The sequence below is a fragment of the Gorilla gorilla genome, chromosome 14, assembly GCF_029281585.2.
Source record: "Gorilla gorilla gorilla isolate KB3781 chromosome 14, NHGRI_mGorGor1-v2.1_pri, whole genome shotgun sequence".
Taxonomy (NCBI): domain Eukaryota; kingdom Metazoa; phylum Chordata; class Mammalia; order Primates; family Hominidae; genus Gorilla; species Gorilla gorilla.
This window is the reverse complement of record NC_073238.2, coordinates 40356528-40381511: the sequence shown is the minus strand read 5'-3', so window position 1 is coordinate 40381511 and position 24984 is coordinate 40356528. Positions and strand designations below refer to the sequence as shown.

Sequence of the window (24984 nt, the reverse complement as noted above, 5' to 3'; positions counted from 1 at the left end):
AAGAACTATGTCAATAGTTTATAATGACAAATGAGAAGAAATATAATTGAAAATATGGAAATTACTTTTCTGGAAGTCAGTATGTCAATTACAATAAAAATAAGGAGGGTGAAAAATTAAAGATTTTAAAGCAAGAACAATTTTTTTTCATAAATTTATGAACATTTTTGAACATAAGATTAGGTAAACAGAAGACAAAATTAAAATAAATGTAAATTAATATATTTGTTTGGGTTTTCACAAAAACACTCAAAAGAACTTTTGGTAAACCAAATGCCAATTTTCAGTACTATTTCTATTTACGAGAGAAGAGGAGAAAAAAAAATGAATGAACCCAGTGAAAGCCATTCTCCCTAAACAGACTGCTGATGGGTGTGCAGATGGTAAGAACCTTCTGCTCTTGCTGAAACTTGCAGAAAAACACTGTAGATCTTGCAGCTTTTAGAACTGCCAGCCAAATGAAATATGATTACCTCCATCTGATTTGTATCAACTCCAGTTAGTAAAGTTGTAAGTAATCATTTCTTTAGTTATATGACTTGCTATTTGTACTAGTGAAGATATGTCAGAAGTTTGCTTTTAAATCAATTGGATTTTATTCATATATATATTTATATATATATGCACAGGCACATACTGAAAGGCAAAATAACTTGAAAATATACTTTTTCAGTTAGTGACTATAGAATTCAACTTTTTTAAAAAGGGGGCTGCACTCTTTCATATGTTTTTCAATATATTTTGGCAGACTGCCTAACATTTCGTTTTGATTATCATAAATTATGATTACTACTACCTATATGTTGTAATTACTAGTTATAGCTTCTCAGAAGAAACGAGTGAAATAGTTTTGGTTGTCTGTTAAGACCAGTGAGGGAATTTCTTTTTATTTCCTATGGAAGGAACAAGACTATTTTAATATCTCCCAGTGGCACCTCCCATGCAGAACCTCACTAAATACTTGGCAAGTTATTTTATAAAATTTCAGTTCAACATTCCAGATACACAAAGAAACGATAATACAAGAGAGACAAAGTGACATAAAGGACCTTTCAGCATTGAAGACAGTCAACCACTACGTAAAGTAACTATGAAAGGGCCTCTCCTTAACTTTTAAGGAAGAAAAGAAACACAGTAACTAAAAAAAAAAAAAAAAAAAAAAAAAAAGACGAATTTGCTCAGAGCGCCATACTTCTAAGTTCACCAATTATAGATTAAATTGTAGACTATTTGGCAAAAACATTGTGTTTTAAAGGTGGCACTATCCAGTCACCAAATCAATTCCAATATGAAATGTTAAACAATTTTTTTCTTCATAAATAAACTCTGACAAATTGTGGATGTTTTGGTGAGTAGGATAAGTGGATCCTGGAAGGAGGTTATAGGCATAGGTACTGTCTGAAATAATATAATTCTAAATAGTACAATAAGTACAATTCTCTCGCATTAATTGTTTTTCCAAATGGCAAAATTGAAAGTATTCACCCTCTGAACACCACCCAAATCAACTCGTGCTGCCGTAGGAGCATCTCATGATCTGTACAGGACTCCCAGTTAATCAATCCTGGGCTTTCTGTAGTGGAGGCTGTGGTGATCAGCAGTGTGGTGAGTGGGGTTTGGAGTCAGGAAGAATTGGGTGCAGTCCAGGCAAACCGACACTCTCTATCTTTAGGGATTGAGCAAGTATCCTCACCAGTAAAATGAGGATAGTAATACTGTCTTATTTATAGGGCTAATGTGAGGATTAAATGAAACCATGCACATGAAATTCTTAGGGTGGTGCCTAGCACATAGTAAGCTCTCAATAAATGTTGGCTAATGGTGTCTTCTAAGAAAATGACTCATTCTGAAAAACTCAATCTTCCCTTGGCTTCTTCTGGTCTCTTTTTAAGTGTTACTCCTTTGATGATTTTTCTGACCTCCTTCCCCACCCTAACCTAGATTATGTGCTTAAATTGATGCTGTTCTCATTGTGGGTAAGAGCTTTGATCATACTTGCATTCTCTTTGCTTATTCAGTTCTTTGTCTTTTTGTCTGATTTCTGTGTTTTACCCTGGAGACTTTAGGCCCTATTTGAAGGAAATGGCCATGCTGTCTGGCTTCTTGATGAGTCCCAGTACCCAGCACAGAACACAGTACACTGTAAGTGCATGGCGTGTATTTCTTGAATGAATGATTTCTTGACATTGAAATTTTTTTTAGCTTACTAGCTTAAGACATTTGGTGAATAGTGCATTTAAAGTATATAATTTTGTGTAGCTTAAAACGATACACAACCAAAAAACTGCAAGAAAACAAAGTGCAATGCTTGGAGAGAGGTTTAGTGAAAAGAATAAGGTGTGTGTTGGGGAGCGGGGACATAGGGTAGGATTTTTTTTCTTGGATTTGACATTGTTCGGGCAAGTGGAAGAATAATCAACAATGTCTGAATCTTCACATTAACCAGGCATACACAAGCATCCAATGGCTGCTTGAACCTGAGTGTCTTTGCTGTGAATAAAACTGCCCGTGTTCTGAAGTCATGGACTTGGAAGGGACCTTAGTGATCGTCACATCCTATGCTCCACTTTATAGATGAAGAAACTGAGACCAGAAAAACACAGTGATTCCCTGCTAGTAGGGCTGGGTCTAGAATTCAGGTCTGCTGACTCCCAGACGGTGTGGGAAGGGGCATTCGTTCCTTTAAAAATAAGCACTGCTGCTTTAATAACATCAGCACCTGTTGTTCCAGCTTCTGCAAGAGAGAAGCTATTAATTTCTCCTTCATCAAAGCTGAATTTCTGGTCTGTCTGAACCTTGTTTTCTTCCTGACTGCAGCTGTCTAAACCACTAAGGCCACATGTTGGACGGAGGCACTTTCCTGCTGGAATCCGATAAATCACCACACCCAAATATAGAAAGAAAAAGGGACACAGATCATCCAGACCGTGGCCGAATGTGTGACATCTTTGCTGAACTCTCTCCGTTCCACCTTGTGGTGGAGGCCTCCAGTCCACCAGACACAGCCCTAGGCGTGTGAACCCTGCCACAAACATCGGTGCTCTTCCTGCACAGGGCCTGGGACCAACCGTGGCCAGGACATCAGCTGCTGGAAGCCGAGAGAGTTCATCTGAGTGGCGATTTTATGATCTGCAGAGTGGAAAGTAATCATAATCCCTTGAGAAGTTTGCAGAATCGAACCGAATGTTGAATGCCAAAGATCTTCACAAAGCAAGTTGAGTTTCTTCCATTATTATTGTTATTTGTGTTAGCGAGGCCTGGATTGCTTAGGTTGGGTTTCCTCCCAAGCCTATTCCAGCAGGCAGACCCCGCCCTTGGCCACACCTTTCTCCTTGCCCCGGGTAGGAAAGTGAGGGGCTGCCCGGCGCCCGCGGGCGTCCCTGAGGTGGGGGGCGGGGGGGGGAGCCGCGCAGCGCGCATGCGCGCCGGGGAGCCGCCGGCCTCTATAAGAGCGCGGCTCAGCGCGGCAGCGAGCGGAGTCGGAGCTGGCGCCGGGCGAGGCGAGGCTGCGGGCGGCTGCGCAGCGCTCGGCTTCTCCCGTAGCCCGGAGGAACGAAACTTCCGTGGGAGGCTTCCATCGGTGCGCACCTCCCGAGGGCGAAGCAGCGACCGGGAGAGGGAGAGCCGGCCGGAGGCTGCCGGGCTCCTGTGGGACCGCGCTGCAGCCGGGGAGGCGGAGAAGGGGAACCGGGGCAAGCCGCCCGCCTGGATCCGCGCCCAGCAGCAGCCGCGGCCGCCGCCAGCCGGGCAGGCTCCCGGGACTGCGGCTGGGGGCGCGCAGGACCCTCGCCTGCGTCCTGGACGTTCCCGGGGTCAGGAGCGCTCCCTCGGCGACGTGCTGGGAAGATTGGCCGTCGGCCCCGCCGAGTGGAGCGTCGGGGCTGCACCCCCGTGGGCTGCCCGGGCGGCCCGGCCAGAGCCATGCGGACCAAGTTCGGGGCAGAGGAGGCTGAGCGCGGCCGGCTGCGTCACTTGCTGCCCAGAGCCTTGCGTGCACTGCCCGCCTTCGCCCCTTCTACCCGCCCGAGGAGGGAATAAAGGAGGGGAGACGGGCCCCGATTCGCGCGCGGGACCCTGAGGCTTAAACCCTGCGCAGAGCCCAGGATCCAGGTCCGCGGCGGCGCGCCCAGCGGTCATCCGGCTCGAGTGAGCATCCCTTCGGGGATGCTCAGGGAGGGTCTGGTTGCCAGTGAAACCTCCAGGGGCTTCCGGACGACAGCCCCGGGGGCCTTCTGACTGCATCCCGAGATTTCCATCAGCGAGTGCAACTCATAAGGCAGTCCCTAAGGGGACCGGGCCACCGGCTGAGGACGGGGATGGCTTAGGAGCTCCTAGACCTAGGGCCCGGCGTCGTCGCCTCCTGGGCGTCGCGGCAGAGGGGAGTGGCCCGCGCGGAAAGCGCCGCGGGACAGTCAGTGACGAGGCCCGGGGGTCCCCGGGGCCACGACTTCTCGGAGACCGTCCTGCGCTCTCTGGAGACGCGCCGTCCGCGCCCAGGGTGGTGCCATGTGGGGCGCTCGCCGCTCGTCCGTCTCCTCATCCCGGAACGCCGCTTCGCTCCTGCAGCTGCTGCTGGCCGCGCTGCTGGCGGCGGGGGCGAGGGCCAGCGGCGAGTACTGCCACGGCTGGCTGGACGCGCAGGGCGTCTGGCGCATCGGCTTCCAGTGTCCCGAGCGCTTCGACGGCGGCGACGCCACCATCTGCTGCGGCAGCTGCGCGTTGCGCTACTGCTGCTCCAGCGCCGAGGCGCGCCTGGACCAGGGCGGCTGCGACAACGACCGCCAGCAGGGCGCTGGCGAGCCTGGCCGGGCGGACAAAGACGGCCCCGACGGCTCGGCAGGTAGGGCGGCCTGCGCCCAGCGCGAAAGGGAGAACGGTTGGCGTTGCCTGGACGTCAGGGACCTGGGAGTTTGGAGGGGGGAGAGTCAGGAAAGGGCCTAGGACCAGGAGGCGGAGTCTGCCTTCTGGCTTATTATTTGGTCGGTGTGGGTCTCTAATTCACCCTCACGGGCCTCAGTTTCTCCATCTGTCAGCCAAAGGGTGGCTTAGAGTTAATTTTCCGAACAAAATCACACTCCTAAGGCAGTGTGGGCCACAGACAGCCCCCATATTCCTTCTGACCATGGTCCTCCGGGCCCCTCTGGCGTCTCCTGTCTCCATAGGGCATCATGTCTTAGGGGTACCCAAGGAGACAGCGAGGGTGCGCCCCCGCCCGTGAGGGCCTGGCAGGGGTGCTCCCCTGAAGGCTCCGCGAAAGGAAGGCAGCTCCTCAGGGCTTTCCCGGGGCTGCTGCCCCGTGCCAGACGCCGCGGATTCCCATCTTCTCCACGCGGCGGCCCCTCTCCCCTGCAGCGGCCCGCCTGTGGGGCTTCTGGACTGTTTTCCTTACCACGTCAGACTTAGTAGGTGTAACATCGGAGCAGTGCCCAGCCTTGCTCTTTGTGGCTTTGATTTTTTTTTTCTTTCAAATTGCCAAAGCCAGAGTTGGAAAGTAAACCCGTGAAAGAATTTGGTAGGTTGCACTTCACTCTTCAGAAACCTTCCGGAATGCCTCCCTGGGGTGTCTACACCAGTCACTCCGTGTGTGTGTGTGTGTGTGTGTGTGTGTGTGTGTGTGTGTTATTTAGTTCCGGGGAGGGGAGGGGTAGAGGTAAAATGGCAAACGTGTCCCCGAGGGGGCGGCTCCTCCTTTTTGTGGGCCCGTTGTGTTTACCTGGGAGGCTTTTCGCTAGCACCCTGAGCCTGGGATCGGGCTGCCTGAGCTTTAGCACAGCGTAGTTTGTGTTTATAGAGCTGCCTCCCAGGACCTCGTGAGAGACAGCTCTTTTCAGTGCCGTTCCCTTTCGCAGTCAAGCATTTTATTAGCATGCTACTCCTATTGTTCTGCTGTCTTGAATCTGAAGAGAGCGTAATTCCAGAACCAGCGCAGTCTTAAAACGCAAGCTCAGTCTCGCAGACTGTGTGGCCATGGAAGAAAGCCCAGAGAAGGGAGCCAGACCCCGAACTGCTACAGTGAGATGTCTGCTAAATTGGGCTCATTAATGGTCTCCAAAAAGTTGGGATGGCTTTGGATTAGTCGGGACTTCTCAGGACGAGACTTCTCATGACGCCCTGTGTTGTGCGTGGATGCCTTCTTCATGCTACTTTTAAACGTTTTTTTCCTAAAAATTGTATTTCTTTCACTTCTCTTCTGCAGTGAAGGGCAACATGCCTGATTAAGCCTGCCGGGGGACTTACAGTAGCGTTACATTCCTTATCCTTGTGTAGTTATTTACATTTCCAATTAAAAATCCTGGAAAGAGAACAGTTATTTCTCCCCAAAACTCATTATGTGGACTGAGGCTGGTTTCAGCTAGTTTCTGCTATGATTGGGGTACATTTTTTTCCTGCTTTACTACTATTAATTTATTTTTTGATAACATATTTAGGGCTGGTGTCTTAATTTAGAGAATGAAATATTTATAACACGCCAAGGAAAAAGCCTGCATCCACTTCTCCAGTGATCCATAGTTAGCCTGAAGTGATAGTGTAATTAGAACAGTTCTACTGCTGGGCACCAGCTGTGCTGCAGACACTGTAGCAAGTGTTTCTACCTGCTAAAGGGGCGCTATATATAGAAATTGCTCTGTTCAGCATTGAAACTCCAGGAAATATTCCACAGTCAGCCTTTGGTTAAATACCTATAAAGTATTGTTTTACTTACAGGGCATTATTTCTCCATAATTCCACCTGGTATTATACTTTAAAAACACTGACTCCAGCAATACCAGAACAGTGAAAAGGAGCAAAATTAGAAAGCCTGGCTGCTCTAATGGATGATGAAAGGGTATTCATAGAGCTGACCTCAAAGGCGTGGTCTCCTTCCTAAAATGCTGCCCCATCTTACTCTGGGCTGGCATTATGCTTTGCCAAGACCAGCAAGACCCAATCCACCCCTGTGCTTGTGTATTTCCCAAAAATATAGCCAGGAGGATGGGGCAAGAACACATCAGAAAATGCAGGCTCTTGGTAACATAGGGTAGAATTCCACAAAAGTGGCTCAGAGGCATTCTGCAGGCACCTCCCATCTGATTCTGTCCCTATCAACCTGCGTCTAGTTTCTAAAGCCTTGTAGTGCCATCTCTATGGCTCCTAAAAGATTTTTTTTAAGAAACTAATTTTATTTATTTATTTATTTGAGATGGAATCTCAATCTGTTGCCCAGGCTGGAGTACAGTGGCACAGTCTCGGCTTACTGCAACTTCTGCCTCCTGGGTTCAAGCGATTCTCCTGCCTCAGCCTCCAGAGTAGCTGGGATTATAGGTGCACGTCACCACACCCAGCTAAATTTTGTGGTTTGGTTTTAATAGAGACAGGGTTTCACCATGTTGGCCAGGCTGGTCTTGAACTCCTGACCTCAGGTGATCCACCCACCTTGGCCTCCCAAAGTGCTCGGATTACAGGCGTGAGCCACCGTGCCCCGCCAGAAACTAATTTTAAAATGGAGTTTGCTAGTGGTTTTATCAAAAGGTTTTTATTTTTACTTTTTATGGTTTTCTATTTTAAAATCAGCTTCCCGCGTGAAGTGTGATGGCCGTTGCTTTATGCTCTGAGGGCTTTCCCTGTGCACTCTTGCCTTCTTGGCTTGCTGTGGGTGACTCTTCTTCCTGGAACATGTCTTGTTGCTCCTGATGTTTGCTCTTGGACTTTGTTTCAGGATGGCCCAATGCCTGGAATAACTTCCCTCCACCTCCACACAGACCCCATCACCTGGACCCAATGCCACCCAAGGACCCTGGCTTTTGCTAGGGAAGAGTGAAGAGGGTCTTTTTTAAACCCCTCCTTGACCCTTTTGTGCCTTACCTCTTGTGCATCTGCCTTTTGGAAATGGTAGTGACTTAGAGTCTGGCCTAAATTTTTGACTTAACTGCTTATGAAAAAAGAACTTGCTAAAGAATGGTAAAAAGAAATTTGCAAGGAACTTAAATAACTTTCTGGGGGAAAAAAGACTTTTAAATAAGTTGAAGTCATTATTACTATGAAGATCCTACAACAATATGGTAGGGCAGACTTAAGTTTGGACAGTTTGATTATGGTAGGAAGTTTAGAACCATAACCGCCTTAACCTATTAAACCCATACTTTTGCTAAATCGGATATCTGGCTCAGTCAGTCTTGCAGTTGACAAGTTGAACTAAATATTAACAGTTCGCTTCTAGGGGCTGACCTGCCATGCCTGTAGGGTCTTAGGACCTTTCTAAGCACTTGATAAAGAATGGTGCATCTTATGGACTCCTAATATGTGAACAAATTAGCCCAGTATAGGTCCTTCAGCTGTGGGTATCAGTGTTGCTCATTCATTCATTGCCATTGCCAGTTGGCGATTGGTACTGTGTTCCTAGAGTAAATCATAATGTTGTGTTTCTGTCCTTTGCTTCAGTGCCCATCTACGTGCCGTTCCTCATTGTTGGCTCCGTATTTGTTGCCTTTATCATCTTGGGGTCCCTGGTGGCAGCCTGTTGCTGCAGATGTCTCCGGCCTAAGCAGGATCCCCAGCAGAGCCGAGCCCCAGGGGGTAACCGCTTGATGGAGACCATCCCCATGATCCCCAGTGCCAGCACCTCCCGGGGGTCATCCTCACGCCAGTCCAGCACAGCTGCCAGTTCCAGCTCCAGCGCCAACTCAGGGGCCCGGGCGCCCCCAACAAGGTCACAGACCAACTGTTGCTTGCCGGAAGGGACCATGAACAACGTGTATGTCAACATGCCCACGAATTTCTCTGTGCTGAACTGTCAGCAGGCCACCCAGATTGTGCCACATCAAGGGCAGTATCTGCATCCCCCATACGTGGGGTACACGGTGCAGCATGACTCTGTGCCCATGACAGCTGTGCCACCTTTCATGGACGGCCTGCAGCCTGGCTACAGGCAGATTCAGTCCCCCTTCCCTCACACCAACAGTGAACAGAAGATGTACCCAGCGGTGACTGTATAACCGAGAGTCACTGGTGGGTTCCTTTACTGGAGGGAGACGAAAGCAGGGGGTGGATTCTCGAGGTGGAAGTCCGCACATGTCGGTGGTATTTATGGCATGATTCCTTTGGAAGGCTTCATTTGCCCCCAGACTGTATGAAAACATCTCCGAATTAGCATTTCTGGATATGTTTCATCCAGGGTATCATTGATTTATGATGGAAAACTGGCCTCAGCTGGAGATGACTGTGATGTTGCTGATGGGTGTATAACAAATGCTTGAGTCCGAAGTGCCCTTGAGATATGGTTGGCGAAAGAATTTTATAAACTGATAAATTAAGGATTTTTATTATGTTTTTATTATTATTTTTTTTGTTGTTGACTGCACAAGATCAAAATGCCTGTTACCTCCCTTTTACCTGGGACTTTTTTTTTTTTTTTTTAATCAGACAGAGTCTTGCTCTGTTGCCCAGGCTGGAGTGCAGTGGTGCGATCTCGGCTCACTGCAACTTCAGCCTCCTGGATTCAGGCAACACTCCTGTCTCAGCCTCCCAAGTGGCTGGGATTACAGGTGCCTGCCCCCATGGCTAATTTTTTGTATTTTTTGTAGAGATGGGGTTTCACCATGTTGGCTAGGCTGGTCTCACTCTCCTGACCTCAAGCAATCTGCCTGTCTCAGCCTCCCAAAGTGCTGGGATCACAGGCGTGAGCCACCACACCCAGCCTGAGCCTTTTTTTTTTTTTTTTCTAATGCATCCAAGGTTAAGGGGAAGACGCAAATAACAGGACTATTCTAAAAGGAAACCTGTTGGAACTCTGTGAGATCAGTCATCAGTCTCAGTATTCCACAGGCACACCTTGATTTCATTGTAAAAAGATATATATATTTTGTCTACTTTTGTTCTTTTGGGGGCCTATTTTGTGCTTTTTTACCTTATGTAGAGATCTTATTACAAAGTGATTTTCTACATTAAAAAGAGACTGAAATAAATTGTATAGTTACTTAACTAATGAAGACATTTCAGAACTCTGGAATGATTTTAATCTTGAAGTAGTAGGTGGTATAGTCATAAAACCATTCATCCCCTTCTTGATTGTATCTTAATTTTCTGGCTTTAAGGTGACATCTGAGAGGTAATGCATTCTTTTTTATATTGAAATCATAAACTATCACCTGCTGCTTCTCTGAGTTACTTTTAATTTTGCCTTGTGGTTATGGTTTGGCGTTTCCTTCTGTTTGGTTTTCAGAGCCCCATGTCTATATAGTCCTGAGTGCAAGTAATTACTATACTTGTAAATGAAGATCAGTATTTCTGCCTAGATCTGATAAAACATTTTCTTGTCTTAGTTATAAAAATTCAAAGAAATGTGTTACAAAGATACTTAGTATAGCTCCTCAGCCATAACCTGAGACTTGAGATGAAATTTAAACCAGATATTTACTTTGCAGATCATAAGGCTTTTTATACTCTTGTTATCAAAATGGCTTATTTTTCAGGCACTAGGGACTGTTAAGAGAAAAGCTTTTCAACGAAGGATTGCCTTTCTTCTCCCACACTGTTCTTGATTTCCTCTCTCTCTCAGGCCTCAACAGGCGCTGTATTCATTGCCAATGTTCCAAATTATCAAATTCAAGTGAATTTATTTGTGTGTTCTTTACTTATAAGAAAAAGATAACTTTAAGGATGTGCAAGTACATTTCCAATTGCTAGTACAACCAGTATTTTGTAATTAAACAAATCGTTGTATGGTATGGTCTTCTACACATTTATATCTATAGATAGCTATCGATCATCTTTCTATTCTGTTTCATGACTGAATAATGTAAAACCATTGTTGGCAATTGGTATCATCAATGATACTCATTTTTTAATAACCAAAGGCAGAGGAAAATCATTTTACTTATTAATAAATATTTTATGATGTGAATTCCTAGCGGAGTTGGGTTTCTTTTTTCATTTTCATCGTACTTGGTAATTTTTCAGATGGTTTAGTCAACCCTGTTAATAGAATAACATTTCTAAAAATTATGAATATCGCTTTCTAGAACCAAGAGCCTACTTTTCAAAGTAATATCTGGGAAACTTACGTGAATGTTCTATGAGTCAGTGAGTATTATTTTACAGGTTGACATGTTGACAACACAAAAGAAACAGTTCTTTTGGAATCATTATATTATGTTGACAACACAAAAGAAACAGTTCTTTTGGAATCATTGTATTATGAGGCTAATGGGTGTTCCCTGTATTGTCTTTGATGGCAGATTCCTGCTTACCTCTGGAAGTGGAATTCCTAGAACTTTGGAATTTAAAGGGATCTCAGATGTCACCCAGCCTAAAGACTGGCAAGCTTTTTTTTTTCAGTAAAAATCCAGAGACTGGCTGGGCTCAGTGGCTCACCCCTGTAATGGCACCAATTTGGGAGGCCAAGGAGGGAAGATCGCTGGAGACCAGGAATTCCAGACAAGCCTGGGCAACATAGCAAGACCACATCTCTACAAAAAAAGAATAAATAAAAATTAGCTGGGTGTGGTGGCGTACTTGGTAGTATCAGTGATTTGGGAGGTTGAGGCATGAGGTTCACTTGCAAGCTCAGGAGTTTGAGGCAGCAGTGAGCTATGATTTCACTACTACATTCCAGCCTGAGTGACAGAGTGAAGACCTGTCTCCAAAAAAATAAGAAAAAAAGATCCTGAGAGTAAATATTTTAGGTTTTGCCAGCCATATGGTATCTAGCAGCCATTCAGCTCTGCAGTAGCAGCACAAAAGCAGCCATACATAGATATACATAAACAAATGAGCAAGTCTTGTATGCTCATAAGACCTTTTTTTTTTTTTTTGAGACGGAGTCTCACTCTGTCGTCCAGGCTGGAGTGCAGTGGTGCGATCTCGGCTCACTGCAAGCTCCGCCTCCCGGGTTCACGCCATTCTCCTGCCTCACTCAGCCTCCTGAGTAGCTGGGACCACAGGCACCCGCCACCACGCCCGGCTAATTTTTTGTATTTTTAGTAGAGACGGAGTTTCACCGCGTTAGCTAGGATGGTCTCGATCTCCTGACCTCGCGAATCGCCCGCCTCGGCCTCCCAAAGTGCTGGGATTATAGGCATGAGCCACCACGCCTGGCCAAAACCTTCTTTATATGCACTGAAATTCAAATTTCGCATGATTTTGACATGTCACAAAATAATCTTCAATTTTTTCCCGAAAATATTTCAAAATGTAATTGTAAGCTCCAGTGCTGTACAAAAGCAGGCAGTGAGCAGGATTTCCCTGGCAGGCTATAGTTTGTCAGTCCCTCATCTAATCCTCCCTTCCCCTATGCAGGAGTCACCTCTGTGGACATTTTTGGCACTCTTTTTTAAACAGAGGGATGGAAAATGCTTGCTTTTCTTAGCATGAGATTGTATAGTTCTTCTATGTGGTAATTAAATACCATGATTAAAGCAAACAAAAATACACCTCAATGAATGAATTTTTCATTTAGTGACTGCTACTTGGTTTTCCAAAAGTATAACGTTATTAGAAGCAACCTCAGATCTTTTCAGTTTTGGTAAGAGCTGGAAAAATTTAGCTGACAAAGCAAACATGTTCAACTACCTGGTTTAAGGACACCTTCCTTATCATGAAATATAAATCAGAACCTATAAAGGGTAATTTGCACCTTGTAGAAATATTCCAAATTCTGTCATTTGCAGATAGAAAAATAGTTTGCTGCTGTACATTTTCTGCTATATCTAAACCTCTAGTGTCGGTTTATGATAGCTCTAGGGGATTCCATATCCTGCTTATAGGACAGAGAATCAGACTCTGACTGCAAAGAAGAAAAAATTACCTCATTGTGTCTATGAAGAGCGTGAAAACTATGCATCTGTCATTTCTGCTGCCACTGGAGAAGTTAAGATTTAGCAATAAGATCAACATCCAAAGTGGCAAAAATACCATTAAGAAAAGTGTGTTTTGGTTTCGTGTATTTCCTCTGCAACACGCACTTTCATGTCGCCTTCCATTTCTGATTACATTCTATGACTAATGAAATATTTCATCTATTAAATTGACCTTGAGCTCATTCTTTTAAGATTGCACAGTTTTATTTCACGAGCTCTGTAACCCATATTTTCTCCTTGTTTTGTTATAAATGCTGATTTTTTTTTTTTTTTTTTTTTTGAGACAGGGTCTCATTGTGTCACCCAGGCTAGAGTGCAGTGGTACCATCATAGCTCACCACAGTCTTGAACTCCTGGGCTCTAGGGATCCTCCTGCCTTGGCCTCCCAAAATGACAAATGAAGATTTAAGTTCCTTTCAGAAGCCTTGCCTGAAGAAACCATGAAGGTTAGAACAAAGTTGGTGATGAAAGTCAGGGCAAATGTTCAGAAATGGACTGAATCCCAGAGAGAAAGTTTGAATGGTGCTAAAAGTTGAGATCGTGAAGAGTTTAGAAAAACACATTCTCTTCTGTTTGGCCCTTACCTTGTAGTAGCGGTCAAGACTAGTCCTTTTTTCTCTCAGGGGCTTTGTCTCTGTTTCCTGCAAACTCACAGTGGTCTTTTGCTAAAAGTGCAAGTTCCCTACCATACATATTCTCAATGATTTTTTCAAGTGGGTCAGCAGTTGAAATTAATAAACAGCAAGCTTGCTTTTAGTTGCTTGAGCTTCCTAAATGCTTAAAGGGAGTAAGTTTGTTTCTTTTTAGTGTATTTCAGAATGGAGACTTCTCATTCACTTAGCCTGGCCTTCCTCCCGTCAATCAGAATGGTCTCATGAAAATACGCAGTGTGCACTTCACCCATGTCTGGGGCTGACTTCCACTCATAAAAGTTGGGGGGAGCTCGTGGGAATCTGGGGAGAGAGGTGATGCTGGGCAGACAGAGAGACCAGACTGACCCTGTCAGTCGTCAGGATAGAAAATAAGCATCCCAGGCACTTGCCAGCCCTACTGGACTGAGTTACTGCTAAGTAAATAATGCATCAGCAGTAATGGCTCAATGAACTTTCTAGGATTTTAAAAAATGTGGTCACTTCCCATTTTGCTTATTTCTCTTGCCTCTTAAGAGAACAACCAAACCCTCTGAGGAAGCTGCATGATCTTACAGTGGCACTGCTCTCAAACAGAGCAATCTCAAGGCATGAGATGGGGAGTATCGAGGCCTTAAACTCACCAGAAAGTATGTCGACTCCCTGCGGCCTGCCAGAGAGGGGCGGGGAAGACCTGGGTCTGGGTCTGGGCCTGGGCCTGGCCACTAAGGAAGCCACACCTTTTGTGCTCAAGTTTTGTGCATCTTTTATGTTTAAAAGGGGGCAGCTGAAATATTGCAATGAGGAATGAAGCATGCATACAAAAGAGAACACCCTTCCTCATCACTCAACCTTAATCCTCCTTCTATTCTACTTGCTTAGATGGTAAAGCTTTGAGGACATGTTTCTCTCTCTCTCTCTCTCTGTCTGTCTCAGAGCTGGAGATCAGCTATTTTCATTCAGCCCATTCATTCAAAAATACCTATATCAAATATTTCTTTGCCTTCCGAAGTGTTTTCTTAACTGAAAACACTAATGTTATTGTGATTCAAGTGCCTATCAGAGATTAAGGGAGAGATGACAAAGAATTAGAAATTACTAACTCTGGCCGGGCGTGGTGGCTCACGCCTGTAATCCCAGCACTTTGGGAGACTGAGGTGGGTGGATCACCTGAGGTCAGGAGTTCAAGACCAGCCTGGCCAACATGGTGAAACCACAACTCTACTAAAAATACAAAAATTAGCTGGGCATGGTGGTGGGCGCCTGTAATCCCAGCTAGTCGGGAGGCTGAGGCAAGAGAATCGCTTGGACCCGGGTGGTGGAGGTTGCAGTGAGCCAAGATTGTGCCAGTGCACTCCAGCCTGGGCAACAGAGGGAGACTCTGTCTCAAAAAAAAAAAAAAAAAAAAGAAAAGAAAAAGAAAAAAAAGAAAAAGGAAACTACTAACCCTTCTCCTTGAAAATCACTGCAGTGTACTAGATAGATATGTTTTTTAGGGCACTAATTTGCATTTTCTCTCCTTTGCTCTCTCTTTTTTTTTTTTTCTGTATAGCATCATTTATCAGTGAAAAATGGAAAAATAAAACCCTAGGAAAACACTCGGTTACTCTTGTCAAAGATGTTAGGTATTTTTGGATATCAACTATAACCCCGCGTCACCATGACAGAATAACTTGGAGATAAAATTACAGCTTTGAATGGAGATTTGGCTGTGAGGGTCATTTTGCCGTTACCAGTTAAATCTTCATAATATCTTCACCATTTATACTGAGAATTGAAGGTCCTAGATGCAAATCAAAAACAAGAAGTTTAAAATTAATGCTTTTTAAAACTTCTAAATTAGAAATAATAAAAGAGTAAAAAAAAGTTGATAATGGCAGCCTTAAGATGAATTTTAAGCATGACAACTTGCATCTTAATTTTAACCATCTTGAAATGTAGGTCTTTCCATTTAGAAAAATCATAGGTTACACAATACATTATTTACTCAGCAGACTTCACAGCTGGAGAAGACTGATTGCCATCCGTAACATGTATATAAAATTGCCACATGTCTGTATACACATGTGTACAGAAGGCTCATAGGAAAATTTGAAACAGAAAGAACTTATTATATGAGGCTATCTTATCCAAGACTCTGTTCTCAATTCTTGGCTGATTTTTAAAAGAGGAGTTTACAGTGCTCAGCTCTGCTTGTCTCAGCTGTAGTTGATTCTATCAAACCTCCTCTGGAATGGGATGGACCTGAGTTAGAACCTAGTTCTACCAATTGTGCTGTGGCCTTTCGTGTGCACTTTATGTCTCTGAACCTTGGAGCGTTCTCTTTAAAAGGGGATTGGTGTGGGGACAGAAGCATATAGTATTGCACCGTGCTAGTGGTATCCAATAGATTTTTGTAATAAGCATATAATTTAACTTCTTTCCAGACATTTTAAATCTTTCCAATATAGAAAAATATATACATTTATATTGACAAAATATGTCAAATAGATATAGATCCTTAGAACCACCAGTTTAAGATATTTTTCGTATTTTGGTTCCAGTAACAAATCAATAGTATTTTACCAAGGAAGGCCTAAATTTATTGTATTTTTAGATTGACTAAGCGACTTGTACAGAGTTGACTTTCTGTGTCCCTTGAGTCAATACTACGCTTTGGAATGCCCTAAGTGGTCTTGTCTTACTTCTCTGCACTGTTGCATCTCATTCTTCTATCTCTGCTGGGCTTGGCTCCTCCCTGTGAGCCTTTCTAGCCTGCCTCTTGGCATCTCTCCGAACCGATCAAGGTTCAGTCAGGAATATAGACTGAATCATTTTATTTTACAATTATTTATTATCTATTTATTTATTTTGAGATAGGGTCTCGCTCTCCCCCAGGCGGGAGTGTAGTGGTGCGATCATGGCTCACTGCAGCCTCGACCTCCCAGGCTCAAGCAATCCTCCTGCCTCAGTCTCCTAAGTAGCTACAGGGTCACCACCACACCTGGCTAATTATTTTATTTTTTGTAGAGACAGAGTCTTTCAACATTGCCTAGGCTGCTCTTGAACTCCTGGGCTCAAGCAATCAGCTGGCCGTGGCCTCTCAGAGTGCTGGGATTATAGGCATGAACCACTGAGCCGGGTCTATTTTATTTTATTTTTCTTCTTCTTATTTTTTTTGAGGCTGAGTCTCGCTCTGGCACCCAGGCTAGAGTGCAATGGCACAATCTCAGTTCACTGCAAACTCGGCCTCCAGAGTAGATGGGATTACAGGCGCTCACCTCCACACCCAGCTAATTTTTGTATTTTTAGTAGAGACGGGGTTTCGCCATGTTGGCCAGGCTGGTCTTGAACTCCTGACCTCAGGTGATCTACCCATGTTGACCTATTTTAATTTTCTACTGAATTCTTTATAACCTACACACAGTGAAGTATACAAATCTTAAATGTATAGCTCAGTAAGCCATCACCCAGATCAGGAGACAGAAAGAATCCAGTTAATAGCCCCCTTCAAAGACAAATGCTCCTCTGATCCCCATCTCCATGGATGAGCTCCTCCTGGCTTTGAACATCATATAAATGGAATCACACCGTAAGTACTCTTTAGTGTCTGGCTTGTTGTCGTTCCTTTCTATTGCTGTCTAGTATTCCATTCTGTGACTGTACCATAATTTTTACATCCACTCTACTATTGATTAACATTTAGGTTCTTTTCAGTTTTGTGCTATTAGGAAGAATGCTGGCAGGAACAGTTAAAAACATTTAAACATCAGCCTGGGCGCAGTGGCTTACACCTGTAATCCCAGCATTTTGGGAGACCAAGGTGGATGGATCACCTGAGGTCAGAAGTTCAAGACCAGCCTAGCCAACATGGTGAAACCCTGTCTCTACTGAAAATACAAAAATTAGCTGGGCGTGGTGGCATGCACCTGTAATCCCAGCAACTTGGGAGGCTGAGACAGGAGAATTGCTTGAACCTGGGAGGCAGAGGTTGCAGTGAGCCAGGATCACACCACTGCATTCCAGCCTGGGCAAAAAGAGTGAAATTCCATCTCACATAATAATAATATTAATAATAAAATAAAATAAAATCATAACATCAGCACTCAGTTCTCTCCGTGGGCTCCCAGGGGTGGAGTTGGCTGTGTCACAGGATATATGTGTATTTGCTTGTGTAGATATGGCCACAGTCATACCAATTATTTTAACAGAGAAAATTTGTATAAGGAATTGGTTAAACAGATGTTGGAGAACTGAAATAGAAAGAGGCAATGCTGAGATGAACAGAAATAGTGAATGGCAGAAGCTGTTAACACTCCTAGGGCTGAGGGCACAAAGGAAGAAATTGAGGGTATTGGAATCTAAAAGCTTGAAGGAGAGTCCCTGCCATGCCAGAGGGCAGCTGGTCCTGGTGCCCCACGGGGACACAGTGAGGCTGGTTCTGACAGTGCAGAGAAAACTCTGGAGACTGGTACCAGCTGCTGCCAGGGTGAAGGCTGAGACTACAGAAGACACTAGCAGGACAGAGGGAAAGCCAGCCCCTCTCTCTCCTTCAGGCTTGCAGTCTACCTCTACTGCCCCCTATTGGCAGAGCCTAGCACACCAACTTTGCAGAGTCCAGGCTCCTGCATGGCAGAGCCTCGTATGTAGGGAAGGATCAGGTTGGAAGTCAGTAACTGGCACACCTCAAGGAGAGACTATGCCTTGCGATATGAGTAGTTCTTATGACATTCCTCATCTTTCTGATGTGAGTATTGCAATTGTATTAATCTACTTATTATAAGCATTTATAAAGTCAGTGATACTTAAAATATTCATACATCTCATTTTAATGCAAAAATAAAAATTGGATACTCCATTAAAACTGAGTTTAATAGCATTCCCTGGGCAGTTGTATTGCTGAGAATTTTGCAGGCATCTTTTTCAGGGCCTGTTTGTGGATGGACATTGTTTTTTGTTTTCTGAGACAGGATCTCAACTTTGTTGCCTGGGCTTGAATGCAGTGGAATGAGCATGGCTCACTGCAGCTTTGAACTCGGGCTCAAGCGATCCTCCCACCTAAACCTCCTGAGTAGCTGGGACTGCAGGCTACTCAGTGGACTGCCACCACACCTAGCTAATTAATTTTTTTTTTTTTTAGAGACGGAGCTTCCCTGTACTGCTCAGGCTGGTCTCAAATTCCTGGGCTCAAGTAATCCTTTGGCCTCAGCTTCCCAAAGTGCTGGGATTACAGGTGTGAGCTGCTGTGCCTAGCCTAGAAGTCACTCTGTTGAGCTGAAGCACAGGTGCTGGAGGACATGAGAGTTAGATTTAGGTCCCTATTTCACCTCTGACAAGTGTGTGACAATCAGGAGACCTCTCTGAGCTTTGGCTGGTTGAAATGGAATTCACAGTCACAGGGAAGTGACTACTCACAGGGAAGTTGCATGGATTAAGTGAGACAATACAACAGTGCCTACCACCACAGCTTTCTCCTAACATGGTATTGCTTTTGTAGGCAAGAGCTCTGGTTTTAGGTAAGTGGTGGGGTTTCCTTGGTTAAATTTTAAACCATCTTTAAAACCTCACCTAGCCACATTCTAATTCGATCCTTTTTTTTTTTTTTTTTTTTTTTTTTTAGATGGAGCGTCGCTTTTGTTTCCTAGGCTGGCGTTCAATGGCATGATCTTGGCTAACTGCAACCTCCGCCTCGTGGTCCAAGTGATTCTCCTGCCTCGGCCTCCCAAGTAGCTGGGATTACAAGCATGCACCACCACATCCGGCTAATTTTGTATTTTTAGTAGAGACAGAATTTTGCCATGTTGGCCAGGCTGGTCTCGAACTCCTGACCTCAAGCGATCCACCCACCTCGGCCTCCCAAAGTGCTGGGATTACAGACGTGAGCCACCACACCCGGCCTGGGTCCTTTTATAGTTCCTCTGTTTTCATGTTATCCCACAATCCTTAGAAATCAGGTGACAGGAACAAAAAGCAGTAGCAATGGGTAGAAGATTGTCCTGCTGTCCGCTCCTCTCACATACACTTGGTATAGTTAGTTCCTCTTTATTCCTCATTTCCGTAGCACCTGCTGTATTCTGATTTCATTCTGCCTGGCACCGCATCTAAATGTGTACATGTCCCCTTAGATGGTGAGTTCCTGATGGTAGAAACCAAGATTTCTTCATCTATAGAGGGCTCCTCAGCACCTAGTACAATGCCTGCACACAGGAAAATAGTCCTTGCTAGTACAATGCCTGCACACAGTAAAAGAGTCCTTGACTTACGATGGCTTGACTTATTTTTCAACTTTGCAATGGTGTCAAAGCAATACATACTTAGTGGAAACCGCACTTCAAGAACCCATATGACCATTCTGTTTTTCATGTTCATATAGTAATCAATAAATTACATGAGATTTTGACACTTTATTATAAAATAGGTTCTGTGCTAAATGGTTTTTCCAAATTTCAGGCTAATGTAAATGCTCTGAGCACATTTAAGGTGTTCCACAGTTTAGGTGTATTAAATGCATTTTCAATTTCTAACATTTTCAACTTGCTGTGGGTTTATTAGGATGTAGCCACATTGTAACTTGAAAAGCATCTGCACATTTTAAATTAGTATTTGTAGAGGTAAAAAAAAATGTGTACATAAAGATTTTAAGTATTTCAAAAGGAAGTCAAGAGATAGCCTTAGGCTGAGACAATACCATATTTATTTTTAAACTAAGCATTATATGGACTATATAACTAGGTGTTATATGGACTAGCTACGGGCTTTTCTTTGATTACAAAAATTTTTAAGTAGCCAGTGAGTTCACAATGCCTGAGATAGAATAGGAACATAAGTCCCTTTTCCTTTGTTCCAGGACCTTTTGTTTGTGCAGATGATACTTGCTGCTTCTTTCTAGATTTTAGTTGCTGTTTAGCAACAAACATTTGGTCTAACAGAACCAAGTGAGGATGGCAAAGGTTTAAAATCACCAGAGCTATCCTAAAACAATTTCTTTCACTAGTAAATTGTAAAGCTAAGTATGACCCAGAGTGGTTTTTTTCTAGCTTCTATTCTTAATGAATTTTCATTTTTTGACCATGGTAATATTTCTATATTAGTTTTAGTTTTAAGAAACTTTGTATCTAATGAAAGGCTCATTGGAACAGAAAGACTTTGTCTAAGGATCAGTATTCATCCAACAACCATTTATTGAAATATAAAAGAGGCTGGGTGCAGTGGCTCATGCCTGTAATCCCAACACTTTGGGGGGCCGAGGTGGATGGATCACCTGAGGTCAGGAGTTCGAGACCAGCCTGACCAATGTGGTGAAACCCCGTCTCTACTGAAAATACAAAAATTAGCTGGGTGTGGTGGTGTGCACCTGTAATCCCAGCTGCAGGTGCTGAGCTGAGCTGCAAGTGGGAGGCTGAGACAGGAGAATTGCTTGAACCTGGGAGGCAGAGGTTGCAGTGAGCCAAGATCACTCCACCACACTCCAGCCCGGGCAAAAAGAGCGAAACTCTATCTCAAAAAAAAAAAAAAAAAAAGAAAAAAGAAAAAGAAAAAAGAAAGAAACATTAAAGAGCCTGATTTGATTCAGTGACATTTTCGCAATGTGGTTATTAAGAAGAACTGTGCTTGACAGATGGCCTTTGAGCCCATATGCATCTCTATGATTAACAGAAAATGAATTGGCTATGTTGGTATGACCACAGTTCACCTTACAGTACACATGGCATATAGTGTTCAATGCCTGCTTGTGGCCTTGATTTGCCAGAGAGAGGAATTCAGAGTGAGAGGCTCTAGTTGGACATCACCCACAGGCTGCTCAGTTCCTGAAGTACGCACATATTTCTGTTTGGTGGGCCTGCTGCAGGCACTGCCAGATCAGTAGCACAGAGTGTCTTTCATGAATTTAATGGGAGTGCAGGTCAGGTCTATGTTTTATTACATCTTACATCTTATTGATTGGGAAACAGCTGTAAAACCTTGTCTTAGTATTTACTGTAGCCATCATTGATAATGCATCAGTGGAACATTTTATGGTTTAACTTTACAAGATCTTTTCACATGAATGAACTCATCCTAGAGGCAATCTTCTCCCTTACCCTATTAGTCTCTCTGAATCCCCAGAGCTATCATGTCTCCATACTGTCTTGGTACCTTGAATGCACTTCACTTATCACATTTTGGTACAACAGAAATGACCACAGATTCTTTCAAACTCCTTCCATGGAGAAGTGGGAGTGCAAGCCCCTCCCCTTGAACCTGGGTGGGTACTGTGGCTCTGTACCAAAAGAATTTCACGAAGGGATGCTAAGCCTGTCTCCTGGTCCAGGCCTTGGAGCCTGGCAGCTTCTATTTCCTGGCTCCTGGGACATTCGGTCTTGGAGCCCTGAGCTACTGCATAAGAAGTCTGACTATTCTGAGGCTATCATAGTGGAGAAACCACATGGGGAGGCCATGGGGAGAGGCCCTGAGATGTCAGAAAGAGATGGAGATGCCCAGACAGCCTACTTTGGTCTGTTCCAGCTACTATAACAGAGTTCTACAGACTGGGGACCTTAAATAGCAAGCATTTCTTTCTCACAGTTTTAAAGGCTGGAAGTCTGAGATCAGAGTGCCAGCGTGGTTGGGGTTTGTGAGAACCCTCTTCCTGGTTTGTAGATGGCTGGCTTGTAGATGGCTGGTTTGTAGATGGCTGGCTACTCTCTTCTTCTCAGGGCACTAATCCCATCACAAGGGCGTCACCCTAATCACCTCCCAAAGGCCCCACCTCCTAATATCATCTTGAGGGTTAGGGTTTTAACATATGAATCCGGGTGGAGGGACAGAACATTCAGCTCACAGCACAGCCCCAGCCATTTCAATCATCCCAATTGAGCTCCCAAACCTCATGGATCAGAGACAGGTCATTCCTGCTGGGCACTCTCCAAATTGCAGATTAGAAAAAAAAAAGTTTGATTTTGTAAAAATTGTGGTAACGTGTGCATAACAAAATTTTAACCATTTTGAAGTGGACAGACAGTTCAGTCCACTGAAGAACCTTCACAGCGCTGGGCAACCACCGCCACCACCACCTCCAGCACTCTTTCAGCTTCCCAAACTGAAACTGTACTGGTTACACACGAACTTCCAATTCTCCCTCCCCCAAGCCCCATTCTACTTTCTATCTCTATGAATTTGACTACTCTAGGCATCTTGTATAGGTGGAAACGTATAATACTTCTCTTTTTGTGTCTTGTTTATTTCACTTAGCATAATGTCTTCAAGGTTCATCCAAGGTTTATTCATACACTTGTTATAGCAAGTGTCAGAATTTCATTCCTTTGAGAGGCTAATATTCCATTGTCTCTATAGACCACACTTTGTTTACCCATTCATGCATCGATGTGCATTTGGGTTGTTTTCATCTGGCCATTGTGAAGACTGCTGCTGTGTGTGGGTGTACACATATCTCTTTAAGATCCTGGTTTTAATTCTTTTGGGTATATACCCGGAAGTGTGACCGCTGGATCGTGTGATAATTTTATGTTTAATTTTGTTGGTTGGTTTTTTTTTTTTTTTTTTGAGATGGGGTCTCACCATGTTGCCCAGGCTGGTCTTGAACTCCCAGACTACAGCGACCTTCCTGTCTCAGCCTCCTGAGTAGCTAGGACTACAGGTGCCTGCCATTATACCCAGCTATTCAATTTTTAAAAGAACCTGTTGTTATTTTAAGCCACTAAGTGCTGAGGTGGTTTGTTGCCTAACAATAGATAACTTTTTGGCTGTACCCTGTATACTTACATGTCTGTCTCCCCTCCTGGGCTGAGGTCTTTGGGTGCCTTATTTCTCTGTATCATTAGCATAGCGCAGAGTGCCTGGAATGGTTATGAAATGGCATAGTCATGAGAGGAGTGAACGTAGAGTCTCACTGAGAGTTGAAGCCAGCTGGACTTCCTGGGCCAAGTGAGGACTTCGAGAACTTTTCTGTCTTACAAGAGGATTGTAAAAATGCACCAATCAACGATCTGTAGCTAGCAAGAGGATTATAAAATGCACCAATCAGCAGGATCCTAAAAGTAGCCAATCGCAAGGAAAATTGAAAAAAGGGCACTCTGATAGGACAGAAATGGAACATGGAAGGGGCCAGTAAGGGAATAAAAGCTGGCTGACCCAGCCAGCAGCGGCGACCTGCTCAGGTCCCCTTCTATGCTGTGGAAGCTTTGTTCTTTTGCACTTCACAATAGACCTTGCTACTGCTCACTCTTTGGGTCCGTGCCATCTTTAAGGGCTGTAACACTCACCACGAAGATCCGCAGCTTCATTCTTGAAGTCAGCGAGATCACAAACCCGCTGGAACAAACAAACTCCGGACACGTCACAACCAGGGATGTTATTATAAAAACACTTTTCAGGCTGGGTGCAGTGACTCAAGCCTGTAATCCCAGCACTTTGGGAGGCCAAGGTGGGTGGATCACCTGAGCTCAGGAGTTCGAGACCAGCCTGGCCAACATGGCGAAACCCCGTTTCTAATAAAAATTAGCCACGTGTGGTGGTTGGCGCCTGTAATCCCAGCTACTTGGGAGGATGAGGCAGGAGAATCGCTTGAACCTGGGAGGTGGAGGTTGTAGTGAGCTGAGACTGCATCATTGCACTCCAGCCAGGGCAACAAGAGCAAAACTCTGCCTCAAAAAAAGCACTTTTCAATCTGGAGGGCAGTAGGCACTGACCAGTCATAATGGACAAGGACCATCATGCTAAAACTGGCCTAATTTCTCCACAGAACGAAGTTTATGGTTCTTTTGAATAAACATAGAAATGGATCCCCTAAGTCTTAACATTTGAGAAACTTATAGTTGTCGTATCTGAGTTCCTTTCTCAGGAAACTGACCATCAGTTCTCCCAGACAGGAGCAAGGAACTGAAATTTATCGGATCGCTGCATCTGGACAATAAGATGCGAGACCGCTCACTGTCATGATTGCCTAAGACCACCTGTTGACCAGCTCCCCTTCCTTACCTCTCCCTAATTCCTGTTTTCCCACACATAGTTATATTTCCTCCTTGCTAATTTCCTCCATTTCAGTTATAGAGGAAATGGATTTGAGACTCATCTCCCATTCTCCTCGCTGCAGCCCTCCCTGGCAGTACTTGTCTCAGCGACTAGCTTCCTGTGTGGACAGCAACAGGACCTAGAGTAAGAGTGTTATATGGTAAGGAGGCCCCCATGGCCAGCATTACCTCTTCATTGCTGGACTGTGGGAAGGTCCAGAGGTAGTGGTGGGTGCCCCAACTACTTAACTGACAAGAGAAATGGCTATTGATCAAACAGTAATAGTACCAGGCAGTGTAGATGCAGCAGGTCAGCCCTGTTTATATCACGTTGTGAGGAGGTAGGAAGGTAGCGTCCCAGTCCTGCAGGTGAGGAAAATGAAGTGCAGAGAAGTGTAATGATTTCTTCAAGGTCATGAGGCTAATAACTGGGCAAATAAATACTTGAACACAAGCATTCCAATTCCAAGTCCAATGTTCATCTTGCTACACAAACGACATCATGTACTTGTGGAAACAGGTCCTTGTGGGAAA

At 44.5% G+C, this 24984-nt stretch overlaps 1 protein-coding gene across 1 annotated transcript; it reads left to right on the top strand.

Moving 5' to 3' along the window:
- The first annotated feature begins 4073 nt into the window (after nt 1-4073).
- On the top strand, nt 4074-9697 carry SHISA2 (shisa family member 2). Its single transcript, XM_031001333.3, has 2 exons — nt 4074-4840; nt 8419-9697. The coding sequence occupies exons 1-2, from the start codon at nt 4507-4509 to the stop codon at nt 8970-8972; spliced, it is 888 nt and encodes a 295-aa protein (XP_030857193.3). The 5' UTR covers nt 4074-4506; the 3' UTR covers nt 8973-9697.
- The last annotated feature ends 15287 nt before the right edge of the window (nt 9698-24984 follow it).

Bases quoted from the DNA above. Each gene is read 5' to 3' on its own strand.
- SHISA2 (XM_031001333.3), top strand. From the start codon at position 4,507: ATGTGGGGCGCTCGCCGCTCGTCCGTCTCCTCATCCCGGAACGCCGCT. The intron at 4,841-8,418 runs GTAGGGCGGCCT...CCTTTGCTTCAG, and splicing joins CGGCCCCGACGGCTCGGCAG to TGCCCATCTACGTGCCGTTC.